The sequence below is a fragment of the Melanotaenia boesemani genome, chromosome 12 (assembly GCF_017639745.1).
Source record: "Melanotaenia boesemani isolate fMelBoe1 chromosome 12, fMelBoe1.pri, whole genome shotgun sequence".
Classification (NCBI taxonomy): Eukaryota; Metazoa; Chordata; class Actinopteri; order Atheriniformes; family Melanotaeniidae; genus Melanotaenia; species Melanotaenia boesemani.
Window position 1 is genome coordinate 24,576,132 of NC_055693.1, and position 17,745 is coordinate 24,593,876.

At 38.2% G+C, this 17,745-nt stretch overlaps 1 protein-coding gene across 1 annotated transcript; it reads left to right on the forward strand.

The window, feature by feature from the left end:
* The first annotated feature begins 83 nt into the window (after nucleotides 1-83).
* On the forward strand, nucleotides 84-10,017 carry gtf2e1 (general transcription factor IIE, polypeptide 1, alpha). The gene is made up of 6 exons (XM_042002270.1): nucleotides 84-285; nucleotides 859-1,154; nucleotides 1,238-1,395; nucleotides 5,416-5,611; nucleotides 5,871-6,109; nucleotides 8,852-10,017. Exons 2-6 carry the CDS (start codon nucleotides 865-867, stop codon nucleotides 9,301-9,303), a joined length of 1,335 nt encoding a protein of 444 aa, XP_041858204.1. The 5' UTR covers nucleotides 84-285; nucleotides 859-864; the 3' UTR covers nucleotides 9,304-10,017.
* Nucleotides 10,018-17,745: the final 7,728 nt, after the last annotated feature.

Sequence of the window (17,745 nt, forward strand, 5' to 3'; positions counted from 1 at the left end):
TCAATCAAATATTGGTTGCTGCTATTGGCTAATTGTTGTCACGTTTTTGAAGTAGCCAATTAGAATTTAAAAGGGGCTTTCGGTTCTTGTCTTTCCGGGGTTTTCTTCTCAAAATAAGTGGTGGCGCACGTAAGCTAACCTGATAGCTTGAAGGTTTTGACCAGCAAAAGTGTCCACTGAGTTGTAGATGTCTTTATTTCTATCCAAGTTAGCGTACAGCATTACTCTGAAATGACGTAAGGAATCGGTTCATGTATGTTACCGGCGAAGCAGGAATATTAAAGGGTAAGATTCGTGTCATATGGCTAAAGGCTAAAGATTAAACGAACTTCACATTGCCTGTAAATATACTAAACTTGGGGTTACTTCTTCTGGCTTGTATTTGAAATACGGCAAGATAACTAATCAAAGGGTACAGCCACTGACGGTAACTGCTTAATTCTTATTTACTAATCAGTACTCACGAACAACTTTATGGCTTGTCTTTGTTTGAGTTAGCTAACTACCCCTAAGCACAATAAATTGTTGCCCTCCATCAGTTTGATCCTACAGATGTTATGTTAAGTAGTATTAGATACTGTTCTGAATGTTTTGACATGCAGACGCTATTAAGAGCCGTCCATGGATTATGTTTGAGCTAAGCCCTCAGGGGAAAAGTGGGGAGTATTTATTCTGTCTCCAGAGTTTTGTTCAGCGTGTTATTTATTTCTAAACTAATATGACACCTAACTGAGGTCACGCTCCTTCTTAACTAAACATCCTCAGCTCAGGTTCTTTGATAATCCTGTCTGCTGTTTTACTTCTTTACTTTAGTTGTCAACTGTAAAGCATTTTTAAAAGCTTAATTTCTCTCCATAGTCAAAAATGATTGAACCAGAGCTACTGACAGAGGTCCCTGCAGCGCTTAAGCGACTAGCTAAGCAGGTTGTAAGAGGGTTTTACGGTGTGGAGCATGCCTTGGCACTTGATGTGCTGATCCGTAACCCATGTGTGCGTGAGGAAGACATGCTGGAGCTGCTCAAGTTTGACCGTAAGCAGCTGCGCTCTGTTCTTAACACCCTGAAAGCAGACAAGTTTGTTAAGTGCCGTATGAGAGTGGAAACAGCCCCTGATGGCAAGACAACGCGGCACAACTACTATTTCATCAACTACAGGTTTGCCCTCTTTCTATCTGTCTGGAGATTGCACTCAATTTCAGAGTTGTTTGACATAAAAACTTTTCTTTTTCCTTCTTAAGGGTACTAGTCAATGTGGTCAAATACAAACTGGATCACATGCGAAGGCGCATTGAAACAGATGAACGAGACTCCACCAACCGTGCCTCCTTCAGGTGTCCCTGCTGCTTCTCCACCTTCACTGACCTGGAGGCTAACCAGCTGTTTGATCCTATGACAGGTAAACACAAAGCACAAACCATCTTGGCCCTGTAGCACTGTTGTAGTACTGCCCTTTTATTAGGCTCAAATTAAGTTGTTCTGATGGTTTTGTGGAAACCCCAGTAGGATAGTATGATCAGACGTGCTTTTTAAAGATACTATATTGTTATTAAATGCAGAGAAGTTCTTTACTATATTCTTTTGATAAGCTGTGAGCGTTCAAGGTGATGTTATGGTGTTATGTTTTGGTGTTTCCCATAAATACTTTACAAAGCATCAAATAAATTGTTAAAGCCCCACTGCTGAATTTTGGTAGATATTCATGCTGTGACGCCCCTGAATGAACTAATTTGGCATCCTACATGTATCCTGTCTTCCTTGAGCTCTCTCAAACCAGAAAAAGCCTGCCAATATTTAGTCTTGTCTCATCTCTTGCTTTGTCACTTACTCTTTCTTTTTCTCCCATCCTGTCTTTTTTTCTTTTATTAAAAAAAAAAAAAAACAGCTATTGTGTGTTGTCAAAATGTCTGCTGCATCAGTATTTAGTTCCTGGCATGTGACATGGTGGCATAAAGTGAAAAGTTGCTGTAACATAATGCTCTGGGATGGAGAAAATTGTGAAAGGTGATTTCCCAGCCTTGGGATGCTGCAGAGCAATGGCGGCGCCAGGAATGTACTTGATTGATGTCAGTGTGCCATCAAAATGTTTCAGAAGCAGAGTTTTAAAATCAAAAAGTTATGTGGTGTTGCATGAAGATAGGCTGTTAAAGTCGTGCAACTAAAATTTTGACCTAGTGCCTGGTTAGTATGTAATTGAGATATAGAGTACAGGATTCTCAAATTCAGAAGACAAACAACTTTTTGTGTTCAGAGATTTTTTTTAATTGTGATTTAAAGGTTAATTAATTTCCTGTAGATACTGCCCTCTGTCTTCCTTTTGTCCATTTTAGTTTTTTTTTTTTTTTGTTTGTTTTGTTTTTTGGAAAATTCAGCCGTACAGTATTTTGTGTTCCTAATGAAACATTCACTCAGTAACTGCATTAGTTTAACAGATATTCCAACTAATCAGAGTATAATTGTTTTTCATGTTACTTTACAAGGTTTTTAAAGCAAATGGAATCTGTGTAAAAATTAATGGCACTATTTTGTCTATTTAAATATCTTTTGTTTTCCTCAGTAATTGATTCAGAAATCAGTGACTATCGTTTCAGGTATACAGAAGATGCAGCACAGTTGACACATCAGGGAAAAGGCTGTTTTGTCATGGAGGCTTTCTGTCAACAGGCTCTTTGAGTAATTGCAGGCTAATCAAAAGAATAGAGCTAATTGCAAACGTTGCATCTTGGCTGATGTTGCTGTTTTTGTAAATATGATCAGCTTTTTTTTGTTTGTGTGTGTGTGCGCGCACTGAGCAGTTCACCTCTAGATGGCAGTGACACAACATGTTGAAACAGATTCTCAAATGATGGTACATCTACCACACCAAGGTTTATAAATAAACATTTCAATTAATAGAATTGCCTCCATCACATATACTCACTGAAAACTGTTTTCAAATGTGCTCCCAGTTTATTTTTACGTGATTTTCCCCTCACTTGATTTTTCTAAATGAAGAAAATTGTCAGCATGAATAAGCAATTTAAGGAGGTCTGTCCTTAAGCACACCAGTGCCTGCTTTCTGTCACTGACAATTTATCTGAAATGGTGACTTCATCTGTGAGTTCACCGATTCTTCTTCTTTTTTTTTTTTTTTTTTTTTTTAACCCCCAGGATATGAGAGAATCCCTAAATTTAGATCACAGCCCTCCTAAAAAATATACAATTTCAACACTGCATTCATCCCCAACGTCTGCCAGTTCTCGGTGCCGGGTCGGCCTGATTCTTGTAATTGTAGCAATAGTCTGTCACAAGATAAGACACCTCGATGGGTTAGGGAGTTTAACTGATCGGCGCCTCTGCTGTCACTGGGGGAAAGTTGTAACTGTTCTCAACTTTCCACTACACGCTACGTTCGTACAGCAAAGCAACAGATCTGTAATTCTAAAACTCAAGACGTCACTTAATCAGAGTGAATGAGCAGCGAAACATGTATTTGTGAATCTGACCTGAGTTGTGCTGAGGGACTGAAATGTTTAAATAGACCTGCAGGGCTTCATTCTAATTATTATGTGATGGTAATAATGCGTTTATACAAATGAATATGGTATGATCGAGATCCTGAAGGCATACAGAGATGTTGACAGAATTATTGTTTTTATTTACAGCAGAAAAAAGGCCAATTTCTTTGTGTTTATTTCACACTGATAGAGGATGTTTCAATAAGGCAGCTATAGATGTGAAAAATAGTATGTTTAGCGGAGCGCCACGACAAGGCGCTTCTCAGATGCTTCTGATACGCACTGTGGCGTGCCCAGTGTGAACCAAACAATTGTCTAAAACAGCCACGAACAGCTGGGGAGGCCGCGGTGCAAACGCAGCTGGTTTAAATTGGTCTGGGGCTTTAGGTAGCAGTCTTTTTAACCAAAGACATTGTGTTTTTTTTAATGGAGAAAGAGGAAAAAAACAAGAACATGGCTTGTTCCAAAATATGTGCATGCATCTTTTTGTTTTCAGAGCATTTCATGACAACATAAAGCTTATGAGACATCAAAACTCATTTCCACATAGCAAGTGGTTGTTTGATGCTATAGTGGGACTTAAAATATTGTGACTTTGTATGTATTTTGTTCTTGATTAATTATTAGAAAAAAGTCTGTAACCCCACACTGGATAATTACATGCAGTATGACAGCCTGTATGATTCCATGTGGGAAAGAATCCATCTTCCCAGATTTCCTACAATGTTTTGTAGCCATCAGTATCTTCATTGTGACTCATTTACAATTATCTTGCCAATTCCTTTCCATTTGATTATTGTTTCATTATATCACAACTGGCATCTGTTCCCTCTGTAAAGGCATTAAGTCAGCTCCCTGTCAGAGGCTGACAAAATGAATACAGAACTCACATGGTAGTCTGATGGACCAGTTGCCTCTGCAGGGCCAGCAGCACTCAGTGTGATCTCATGGGGATGGGAAATGACACTGTTGGTCTTACAGCTCAGTCTAACCCACAAAGGAAAGCCAACAAACCTTGCAGCTCTGGATTTTTTTTTTTTTAGTGTGCCATCTTGTGAATATAGTAACAGAAAATGTTTTGCAGCTTTATGAAAAATCTTTTATAACCTTTTTCTTTTAGAGAGCATCACTTTCTGCCTTCTTAAAAGTACAGGAAGTAATCTCGATTATGGCTCTGGTGATAATCCAGAATTGTTTGTCCTTTTTATATTTAGCAATACACTGTAATGCACAGACTAAATTATTTCTATAGTTTTGTCTTCTCTGAGTCATCCATTTGCATCCATGCTAGCACTCGTTATTTTTCCTTCTCTCATCTACACAGACACAGAGCAGACATGGGGTCTGTGCTAAAGTTGGAACAGCTCCCATTATTGAAACTGAGATCAGCGAGAGAAGCAGATGGTCTAACACGTCCTTCCCTTGCTCGTAGGAAGCGAAGGGATGATGCACATTGCATACTCTTTCCTACAGCCTTTGAAATTTAATGCAATGTTGATAGAAATATCCCCAGGAAGAGATCAGCACAGTTGAATAAACAACTGATGTGTTGTTTTCTGCAATAACACCTAAACTAGTGTTTTTCTGCTGGTCTGCTTTCCTCTACATGATAGCTTTCATAGACAATAGGCTTCCCGAATACTTTATTGTTATGCACACATCATTAAATAAAAGCTTATGAATTGTAACATTAAATCAAATTGATCATTAATCCTTTTTTCTTCTCAGTAAGACCTGAGAAAAAACTATGTGCACTAGTTGCCTTAGCCTTCCCAAGCTACCATACGAAAATCTTAATGCCACACAATGTAGTAAAATGTAAGTAGGTAGAGAATGAATTTCCTGGCCAACGTTTTTTGGTTTGCAGAACATTCTGCAGCCTGAATTTTTTTTTTTTTTTTTTTTTTTCTTTTGATCTGCAGGTACGTTTCGCTGTACCTTCTGCCAGACAGAGGTAGAAGAAGATGAATCTGTCTGTTCTGATGGCAGGACACTGGTGGCACGTTTTAATGAGCAAATTGAGCCCATCTATGCACTCCTACGTGAGACAGAAGATGTTAACCTGTCTCATGACCTGCTGGAGCCTGAACCTGCTGAGATCCCTGCTCTCAAACAGAGGTTAGTTCACAACAAGTCCTATGGCAGCGCACCATTTGTCATGTCAGTCAGTATCTTATTGGGCCTCCTGAGTCACATCCTGAGCCAGCTTTAGTAACACTGAAGAAGAGTAAGTAATTTTAGCTTCATTTCAAAGCTGTTTGAGTTGTAAAGGATTTCTTTTCTATGTATAATAGCATGAATAACTATAATTCTTTTTAGATTACTCGTTTCTTTCAGCGGTCCAAATAATTTTTTATTTTTGTTGAATCTGCTGTAGCCGAGAACGTTCTGCAGCTTCTGGAGGAAACCCTGCAGGCGGACAACATCGTGAAGCCTGGTCTAACAAAGGATCGTCCTACGCTGACCTGTACACCCAGAATGTGGTAATCAGTATGGAGGAGCAGGACGACCAACAGAAGCAGGACAATGAGACCAAGGCACCTAAAGAGCGGCCTGTTTGGTTGACCCACAGCACCGTACAGGGTGCCTACAACGAGGCAGATGGCCTCAAGAGCCGTAAGTGAATTGTTCCTTTCGCTGCTGCTAGTCGCTAAGCCAGTTTTTGTTTATGTATCTTAGACATTATTTTAACAACTAACGTTTTTGTTTGTGGGAAAGTTAGAAATATTTTTTGTAACTTCTTCTTTCTTTTTAGTTTCATGGCCATTTCGCCTGTGGTGAAAATGGGAACAGGGGCTTATATCTCGTTTGTGGTTCGAAAGAATCAAAAAGCCAGAGTTTAACTTGCTCTTGCAGAATGCATTTCCCTCTCCAACAGCTTGCCTCGCCCAGTCTGGTCAGTCGTGACCGTTTATCTCACATGTGCTGGTTTTGGTACATTGAGTCTGTACACACCGCTGCTGTTGAGCTACAGAGTTCGCTGCTTCCTAACTTGTGTTGCTCTTATCAGTTGTTGCTCCATTCGTTTGCATCCAGAACAATTTTGGTTTCAGATTATTCTGCTCACAATGATTGAAAATCAGATGAACTGAGATGAACTAGGCTTTCTTGCATTTTTACATTTGTCAAGCTATACTAGGTCCTTGAAAGAAAGACATTTGAAAGAAGGTGCCTTGCTCAGGGGCCCACACTCATTCAAATCTGTTGCCAGCCTGGCGACTTGAACCCAGGTCTTCCCTTGAATGAAATATTCATTCTTTAGTTATTTTTTGTTGAAGTCAGATCCTTGACCAATTATAAAATAAAAAGGAAAATTAAAAAAACTACATGCTTACAGAATTTAGCTAGAGAGGATTTGTAGTTACCTTAACAGAACCTATAGTAACCACCCCCTTTTTTTTTTTAGTAATATAATCTCAATGCCTTTTGCTTCATGAGTCAGAGGTTATTATATCCAAAACTGAATCCTCTTCCACCCTCTGCTGTTATTTATTTTAATTTTTTTTTGTAATTTTGTCATAAAACTAGCATTGCCCGTCCATGGTGGGGCTCGCTGAACACATTGCTCTTCAGAAACAGTTCAGACCATTTACCTTCTTTTTATTCTTTCTGAAAAGTGATTGAAGTTAAAGGTTTAAGGACAAAAAGGTGAAGCCAGATTCCTGGAAGTAACCAAGGTTTTCCCCTTCTGTCAGAGTGGTTCTCGAATAGTCTATTTCATGGTATTATTAATTTTATTTATATTATTTAATAAACTAAGGGCATGCTTCAATCAGACCTGGTCAGGCCTCCATTGTACCATAATTATTTAGCTGAAATAATCAGACTTGATTGTTACATGACTGAGCAAGGATTGCTCATAAATAAAATTAGTTTCTTGTGGAGACTGCATGCATAATGGCTTCCAAATATCCTGTCTTTGTTGTTCCTCTATTTGTCTGTGATTATCTCTTTGGTGCTTGAAAAAACACATGGTATATACTACCTATATTACTATTAATACTACTATTGACCAATATGACTCTCACACACTGAATTTGTATTATAGGTTAAAGTTGATGTGCCCTTTTTTCACCAGCTATTTTATTTAGATATCCTCTGTCAGTTATGTTGAAAAGCTTAAATTATTGATATGATCGCATAAAGTTCACTGAAAATGTTGTTAATCTGGTAAATACAACTAATATGTATGAGCTAGCATGGAGAGCTTTTATTTAAGTACTTTTGTCCTGTTTTCCAAAACCTGTTAAGAGATTTGTCTCATCATTTCAGGTTATTTATTTAACACAGCAGATGGTTTCTGACAGAAAACCATCTGTGGAAACCTCTGTGGAAAATGACAAACATTTAAAAGGAGTGGAGGATGCTCGGACACAAATCAGTATATTTTTCAGTTTGACTACCTTTTAATCACATGACTAGCAGATCAGGCTTAAAAATACATGTTTTTGTTTCTTTTTATTATTATTATCATATTATAAACAGGCCGAGTAAATGCTTTGTGTAAGCATTGGTCACACTAGTGCTGGACAATATAAGAAAAAAAATCATATCAATTTAAAAAAAAAAAAAAAAAAGTAATTATCAAGAAGTTTAAAAAATGTTTTAAGTGCAGCTCTTGCCACTTAGTTATTGTTTAAAGACCTACTTTTAATAGAGAACACACAAACACTCAATTTATATTCCAACTTTCATTTAACCACCTTTTTAACCATAGCTAAAAGTTTTTTTTTAAAAAAAGAAAAATGATGTCAGTAAATATAACAAATGTAAAGAATAGACTAAAGTGACCAAAAAATGTGAAATAAATATTTAAATAACATTTTGATGAAAATAAATTACACAATAAATTGGCTTGTTTTGGTGGGAATAGCGCACTACCAGTTTTATGGCCAATTTCCACCGGGTGTGTGTGTACCGCGTTTCGTTTGTCCAGAACACGACCAGCTCAGCAGTTCAAATAGGGATGGAGATGTTATGGTGCAATAATATAAGATTAGACTTGACCACCAAAAGCAACATTATCGCATTTAAACTTCCCTATAAAATATATCGGTATTCTCTGAAGACTGTACGATCTATAAATATAAATACTGATGGCAATATACAGTAATGTTACAAATTAATGAAGGGATAATGTCTTTGGACTTGAACATTGCCTCTTACATCCAAGATGGTTGACAGCAAGAGGCACTTCCTCCATAGTAGGTGCACTAAAATATTTGGTCTGAACTGTGGTGAGGGTGCTCCATTTTTAAAACCTAAAAGATACTCTTATGGGTTTAATTATTCTTCGTTGGCCTTAAAACTAAAGATCCTGAAGAATTCTCAATTTTAAAAGTAACTTTGTTTCCACAGGTGGAGAAGCTGTACCTGGAGCCCAGGATGGAGCAGCTGGTCTTGGAATGGGTCAGGCAGATGAAAACGAGGAAGTGATGCGTGCTCTGCTCATCCATGAAAAGAAGGGTGTTGCAGGTGTGGGTGGAGCAAGCGCCGCTACCAGGGGTCTTGCCTCCGCCACAGCTAATGCTAGTGACTCAGAAAGTGACACCAGTGAATCAGATGACGACTCTCCCTTGGGTCCTCCAACTGCCACAGTCACTCAGCATCGCACAGATAAAGAGGATGAAGAAGAGGACGATGACGACTTTGAGGAGGTTGGGGATGAACCGATGGTGATGGTGGGAGGTCGACCATTTACGTACAGGGAGGTGAGCCAGAGGCCTGAGCTGGTGGAGAAGATGTCTGTGCAGGAGAAAGAGGCCTACATCGAAATGGGACAAAACCTCTTCCAAGACATGTACTTCTGAATCTGAATTTCTGATCAGTTGGCAATGGATTTCATCACACACACACACACACACACACACACACACACACACACAGTGAAACAATTCAAAAGATGCTTTTGTCTGACACTGTAAGTAGTTGGGGATAATGTCTTCATAGAACTTCTGAAGAGGAAAACAAGATGCTGCTCAAAAAATTCAATCAATGTTATTAAAAAAAAAAAGCAAAGTCAGGATTCAACAGTGTTCCTCCAGTGATCTCACCTCCAGTATTCTATTTTACAAGTCACCAAAGCAAAGGGGAGCTGTTTAGCTGCAGAGTGCCAATTGTTCTTTTTCACATGTATACCAGTTTGTCTAAACCAGTTTATTTTATCCTTTTTTTTTTCTCATGTGACAGACGGAAGAAAACATCTTATTTTAAAACATATTTCTCTTTCCTCAATGAATTTCTTCGGAGTGGATGTAACCATTGATAACTTGAGATCTGCCAAAATATTTGAGTACTGGGACTAATCACTGAAAGACTGAAGAAGTTGTTGCTGCTTTCACTGTGCTGGCTGTTGGGACGACGTGAAAGAAAAACTGTTTTCTGTTGATCTGGAGCAGTTCAACAGCTCAGCTTAAGAAAATACATAGAAGTTATTGGTAAATTGTTCTGGCTTTAACAGTAAAGTTCTTGTAATTCTGAACAGTGTAATAAAATGATGCTGCCGTACAGCCAGAAGAAGGAAAGTGTAATAAATGTTGATATGGATGGAAATTATAAAACATAGCGTGAAAGGATTTGGGAAGAAGAACTTGACTCTTAAATCCTTTATAATACAGACTTATGGATTAATTCATAATGAGCAATACACAGAAAATCAATACTATTAGAAATCACACTGCCAATTTCTTAAAGATGACCAAAAATGCTACATGTGCAGATTTTTCTACAAACTACCCATATTTTCTGTAAAATGTCTTTTACATTCTGGTACAAAGACATTGTCACAAACCAAATATTGTTGAGACCTCAGATGGAGGAAAAAAAAAAGCATTTCATTTCAGTCCTCCCCAGTGAGACTTCTCTGTCTCATCGGGTCTCATTCAAGCAGCATCATTTATTGAGACATATCCCTACCAGGCACACATACCCAGTTTTCCTGCATATGTGTTGCACCAGCATATAGTGTATTTTCTCATGTCAGTTTGCTTAATAATGACTGCTTTGATGTAGCCACAGCAACCTGCAGCACTGGGCGCCTACTGATAATGTGTGAAATGTTACCTCAAGGCTAAAGTCTGAATGCTGACATGGGGATGGCATTTGCAGAAACGAGGCATTCTCAAATAAATGTTACTCCCTCCACCTGTAGTGAAATTTAATATCATTTTACTCACATTTATTAGAGATAAAATAACATTTTTGACCATTAGTTCAGATCATTATTATTCCAGTCTCTAAACTTGAAAATGCTAGAAAAAATGAGTGGTTCTTACTTTAATGATTTACTTATTTAAAGTTTTCAGCCTTTTACCTTTTTAGATGTAGTTTCTATGTTGAATGAGGCTTCCTCGGGGCCATATGAAGATCACTGTCATCAGTCTTCAGCTGCAAATGAAGTTGCCAACCATACTAACGCACCATCTGACAGCCTGAGCATGAGGGCACTGACTTGTAACATTTTCTGCTCATTCAGCAGCGTCTGAGGTTACACATCCATCCATGGAGTCAGTCATATTTCCCCTGCTAGCAGATTTCACATAAACAAGCTATCTGTGGATGTAGTGAAAGGACTTGCCTCTTACCTCATTGCCCTCAGCCAACACTTCCACTCACTCGTGGTTTGACCACAGACGTTTGGGACCCCTAAGTGTCATTTTGCACCAGATGTGGCAGCCTCACCTTAACTGCTAAACGAAAAAAAAATCTGGTCTACATTCACAGCACTATCCTTAACTCCTGAGGACAGGAGTTAATATAAATATATATATATATATATATATATATCCTCCTGTTTACCAGTAGTATAAATTTGTCCTCTGCGGAGGACATTTGTAAACCTGAATATCTCCGTCCCCCTGCACGCTATTAAACCCACTCATTTTGTTCTCTAAAAAGGACATCCAGGGCTTTTGAATGGTACCACATTTATAGGGATGGGGCTTTGGGAACATCCTGTTTTTCTTCAAGGAAAATGGCATTCATTTCCACAATCACATTTCATAAGAGGAAAAGTAAGTGCATAACTTCTTTTTGTGCAAATGTAGTCCTGAAGTATTATTGTAATATTTCTTTATATCTCTTGAGAACACATTAAACCATTTTCTAAATGACTATAACAACATTTTACCACAACATTTAAGAGTTTGAGAATTGTCTTCTGTAGTGGACATTTGTAGCTATTTCCTGAATTTTGTTCTGTATTTTTCAATTAAGAAGAACGAGTTTCATTGTCAGAGTTTTCTCATTAAACTTCAAACAGTCGGGGGAATAAAAAAAAAAATATTAATTAAACAATTTTTTTTTTCTGGTAGTCAGGAGGATATATATATATATATATATATATATATATATATATATATATATATACTTACACACACAAAATCCAGATTATGTGTTCCCTTTATTTTTTGAGCAGTGTATAGGTCCCAAGTGTGAGTAAATTTTACCTGCTGTCGTACAAATGGAACAGACAACAATGGAAATAAAAAGCAATTAGCACGACAACCCCTATAAAGTAATGGCCCTGCACTTGGTGGCCACAGACTCTTTTTCTGTCTTCATCCTTTCTGGCCGATCTTTGGTTTCATTTTAATTTTTGCCAGTGCCCTCACCACTAGAGGTAACATGAGGCGATGCAACCCACAGAAGTTGCTCAGGTAATGCAGCTCATCCAGGATGGCACATCAGTGCACGCTGTGGAAAGAAGGTTTTCTGTGCCTCACAGGGTCGAGAGCATGGAGGAGATATCAGGGAACAGGCCAGTATACCAGGAAGCGTGGAGGGGACAGTATAGGATGACGACAACCCAGCAGCAAGACCGCTATCTGCTTGTTTGTGCAAGGAGAAACAGGAGGAGCGCTGCCAGAGCACTACAAAATGACCTCCAGCAGGCCACTAATGTGCATGTTTCTGCTCAAACTGTCAGAAACAGACTCCATGAGGGTGGTATGAGGGCCTGATGTCCACAAGTGGGGCCTGATTGACATTTGCCAGAGACCACGATTGGTAGATTGGCCATTGGCACCCTGTGCTTTTCAAGGATGGGAGCAGGTTCACTTTGATCACGTGACAGACGTCAGTCTAGAGATGCTGTGGAGAACGTTCTGCCGCCTGCAACATCCTCCAGCATGACGGGTTTGACAGTGGCTCAGTGATGGTTTAGGGAGGCATATTGTTGGAGGGCCACACAGAAGTACCCTGACTGCCATTAAGTAGTGGGATGAGACCCTCAGACTCATTGTCAGACTACATGCTGTTGGATGGGAATTGGGTCCCTTCTGCTCCACGACAATGCTCGGCCTCGTCAGGCTGGAGTGTTTCAGCATTTCTTGCACAATGAAGCATTGATGCTGTGAGCTGCACTGCCCGTTCATCAGACCTGAATCCAATCAAGCATCTCTATGATATCATGTCTCGCTCCATTCACAGCCACCACTGTGCACCACAGACTGCCCAGGGGTTGACTGAGGCCCTGATCCTGGTCTGGGTGGAGATCCCTTTGGAGAAAATCCATCATGTATTATCAGGAGCATGGCAGTATAGCGAGTGCATAAAGGCATGTGAAGGCCACACACACTACTGAAGCTCATCTTGAATTGTCTTGAGGAATATCCACAGAAGTTAGGTCAGCCTGTGATCTGATCTTCCCACTTTTATTTTTAGTATGATTCTGAATCCAGACCTCCATGGGTTAATAATTTTGATTTCCATTAATCCTTTTTATATTATTTTGTTCTCAACACTAAAAGCTTTTCAACTGGAATATTTCATTCATCAAGATTTGTTGTTTAAGTGTTCCTATTACTGTTTTGAGCAGTGTATATTATGTATATTAGGGGGGTGGGACTTGATTAAAAAAAATATAAACTACAATTAGTTTAACTACAATTAATTTGTAATAAATTAATCTTGATTAATCACATTTTAATCACATAATATTTGCCCCAAAAGCAACTTTTTTTTTTGTTTTTTTTAGTTGATGACTGAATAAAATAATAGATACGGACATTAATATTGTAAACTCAAGCTCTTAAAAAAGTCTGGAAAAATGCATTTAATTGCATTTAAATTCCAAACAGTAGAAAAAAATTGGAAACTGAACAGACCTAAAGTTAAAGTGTCATTTTAAGCACTTTAACTAGCACTTCCAGCTGTTCTCTGATTAAGTCTATGGTATTGTTATATATAGGACTTGTATAGCACTTTTCCAGTCAGTTTGACAATATCACATTCACTCATACCCGATTGGGATAACAGGAGGCAACCTGGGGTTAGACGTCTCGCCCAAGGACACTTCAACATGTAATCAGGGAAAGCCTGGAGTCGATCCACCAACCATCTGGTTGGAAGACAACTGCTCTTCCTTCTGAGCTACAGCCGGCCTACAGTTTAATGTATATATAACCTGCTACACTTGTAACAAAGCTAAACATCTCATGGCTTCTGTAACAATACAAAGCAGACAATAATTGGGAGCACCTACAGGAAGACAAACTAAGCATAACATAAATAAGGCCATAACAGAATTGAGGTACTTCCAAATGTGAAAACTCGTCTATTGAAGCTCCATTCTGACTGTAATAAAAACTTAACTCCTGGCATGTTTTAGTGTTGATAATGAAAACTTGCCTTTGAACTGCAATCAAAACAGAAAGTTCCCAGTTCTTAAATCTAGTCATTTTACTAGAAATGTCTTTTGGTGTGTGGTTTCTTTCCTGCATGAACATCATTTGTGACTTTTGCAGATTAGGTGGAACACAAACCTAAAGAGAGATTCCTAATGTATGGCAAACATTGAGGTATTTTAAGTTAAATCCACTTTATGTTCTCCTAACCTTGGTCTGTGGGTGTGATATACCCGAACCTACCCAAAGAACCATAAATGACCAAATATCAAAACAAAACTGTATAAAAACAGTTTCGTAGGATGGAAAAGTCTGTGGCATTGTGTTAGTCAGACAGGTAACCAAAAAGTCACCGGTCACAATGAATGAGACTTCACCCTCCTGTTGTCTTCACATTTTCTATACACCTTTTGTCCTTCAGGTAAAAAAAAAATAAACAAAAAATAAAAAATGAATAAATAAACTAAAAAAAGTCATTTTATAACATTTTCAATTCTAAATCTATTTTGCATGAATAAACAACTTCTTTTTCATCAGAAACTATTTTAAAGTTTTCCCTTTTACTGAGCAGAAAGACTGCAGTCATTTAGTGGACTCCACTCAGTTTTTTTTTTTTTTTTTTGTTTTGTTTTGTTAGTTTTTTTAAACGCTGCCCTCATATACGTTTTCTTTACTGAAGTAGATTTATTATTCTAATTATTATTTCTTAAGGTACTGCAAATGTGGTAAATAATATTTTTTTTTATCAAGAGATACAGCCCAGGGATCACCACCACTAGTCCTCGAGGCCCACAGTCCTGCCAGTTTCAAATTAATGGGGTCATTAACAGGGTTGTGCAGAACTTAAAAGGTAGCTGGAGATCCATTTAATTTGATTCAGGTGTGTTGCAGCAGGAAAACATCTAAAATCTACAAGCCAGTGGAGCTCCAGGACCAGGTTGGTGATCCCTGTTAGAAAGCCAAAGAAAGTCTTGCACATGCACAGAAAGTAGCTTTGTATTCACTTTAGTGAAGACATTTCAAATGATGGTACAGGAGAGATGCTCTCTTCTCTAGTGTATGTTTTTCTATGGTTTGTAAGGAATGCTGGTAACGGTGGGAAAAAAAGAAAAATTAGAAGCACAACATGCATCCCTCGATTCTTCTCTGGGCCTCCACTGGTTGGCTTGTATCTGTCATAGGATTGTGCATCACAGAAGGGTTAAAAAATCCAAAATCATCTTATGACTCTTCCAAGTCCTCCAATACAGCAATGTTGGAACAAAATTGCAAGAGTGTGTGGGGAGGAAACATGACATTGAGTATCACATCTTTAATGAAATCCCTGTAGTCAAACATAATGGTAGTAGCATCATTTTGTGGAAATTTTTTTCACTCACAGTGACTGAGGGACAACTAAGATGCAATGTGTAACAAATTCAGACTCAGGATCTTAGACTGGTGTGAAGAGTTACATTTCAACAAGATGAGCATGTGCTTTCTTACCAGCAGAGCAGATGCTAGAAATCTCCAATTTGGGACCTATAACTACTTGGCAACAACTGTAAGGTGATAATCTAGATTGTACATCATGTTTTATGACCAGCATCCTTTTCATTTTCCTTGAGGATAACAGCAATAACAATTACATCAGATCCTATCCAATAGCTACAAAAACCCAATTTAATGTATTAGACTCAATTGAAAATGTCAAGCTCTGCAGAGAAGATTGGTGAGGTAAAGACCTCTGGGGTAACCCTACAAGCCCATACATTCTTTTTAAGTTAGAGGATGGACACCTGTAGGGAAGAACCTCAAAGGTCAGGATGAAAACAGGACCTGGGCTCATTAAAACATCCCCTGCCCTTCAGGACAGCTCAATTAAAAACCTAACCTCATGCTGTTCCATTGATCTACCAAGGCAGGTCTGGGTTACAGGGAGGGTGAAAAGAACTCAGTAGGGAATCCGCAAAGCTGCAAAAAGTCAGAGGACCTTGAAGAACAAGTATGACTGTGCTGTACTGAGAGGTGGTAAAAGATGTAAGTTGAAATACAGATCCTGGGGTTTGACATTTTCATCTTTTTTCTGACATGTTTTTTCTGTGACAGGGTCACGTGTTATATGCTGAGATTTGATAGTAAACTACAGAAATTTACCAAAGAGCAAATTGAAGTTATTGTTAAAAGAGCAAGTAGGATTTTACTGGAACATGATTGGGGAGGGTGTGGCATATGGCTGCTTTATGTGTGTTTTTGTTGGTACTCCAAGGAGAATTGTAATAAACTATGCTTCATGAGGTTTCTCTGAGAAGATTACATAACGATTGATTGATTTTTTTTTTACAGGTGTCTCTGTCTCTCTTGATCCAATAAAATCCAGAGATTAACAGCTTCAAAATCAATCATTTGTATGTCATTCTGCTTTGATCGCCTACTGAACATAAGCTCTGCTTTGAGCTTAAGAAGAGATAAAGACCATTTAATCGATTCATGCATCTTCAGGTTTTTGGTATGGAGGAAATAAATGTTTAAAGAGAGAAGTAAGTATACCAGCTGAAAAGTTGTTTTTTTTGTTTTTGTTTGTTTTTTTTTCATGCATGTACTAGTAGAATTGTTAGAATTGTAGTTGACTGCAATAAATAAATAAATAAAAAGTGCAGGGCAACATTTAAAGTTATAAGGAAGCCCATTGCTCATTGATGTTTAAAGGAGAATTTAGTTTGATTATTTGGAAATTAAATTTTCCTGAGTTATTGACTGGGTTTGTGGCTCTTTAAGTGATCATAAATCTAACTAATCAAGGAAAAGTTTTCCTTCAATCTCAACAAGCATTTATCCAGTCTTTGCAAAAATTGATATTTTTCCAGTTTTAAGACCTTCCAGTGAGGTATGAATATAATTTTGGGGTGGAATAGAGCATAAGTTGCCCTGCCCCTCTTGATAACATCCAGAAAAAAAGCTTCTTCTGCACTCACATTGAAAAAAAATTACTGATGTTCTTTAAACTCTATGAAAATGTTTCGGTTTTTGAGAAAATTCTGATGACTCCAGTTTTCATTTTAGGGGTTTGTTGCACAGACTTGCTAAACGGCTCTCAGTGGAGACAAGGATGCTGTTTTGGACATGATGACATCACTATGAGGCATGTTAAGAGGCTTTAACAAATGATGGAAACAGCATATTAATAGATATACTTTCATGGCAACTTAGTGCGACTCCAGCTTTACCATGGATTGTTTCTTTGCTTTGTTGTTAACACATTCCCTTTCATCTTTCTACTATGTATGCGAGGACTGAGGCTGGAGCAGCTAGCATTATCCTCAGAAAGCGAGAAGGGTTAGGGTTTAAATCTATTGATCAGCTAGGGCTTTTTGTGGGGAGCTTGTATGTTCTCCCTTTGCCTTCATAGTTTTATTTTCAGATGATTTTAAACAGAGACAAGCTGGTTTAAATTTGCCATGGATGTGAAAGTGAGCATACATAGTTGGCAGTTTCTTTATGCTAGCCCTGCGATGACCTGTTAACCTGACTGTTGTCAGCTGAACCATAAATGAACATAACATGATAGTGTAGCAATCCATCAAATAGACGTTACACTTTATGATAGAATATGATATGATATGTTCTAATAAAATATGATAAGATATA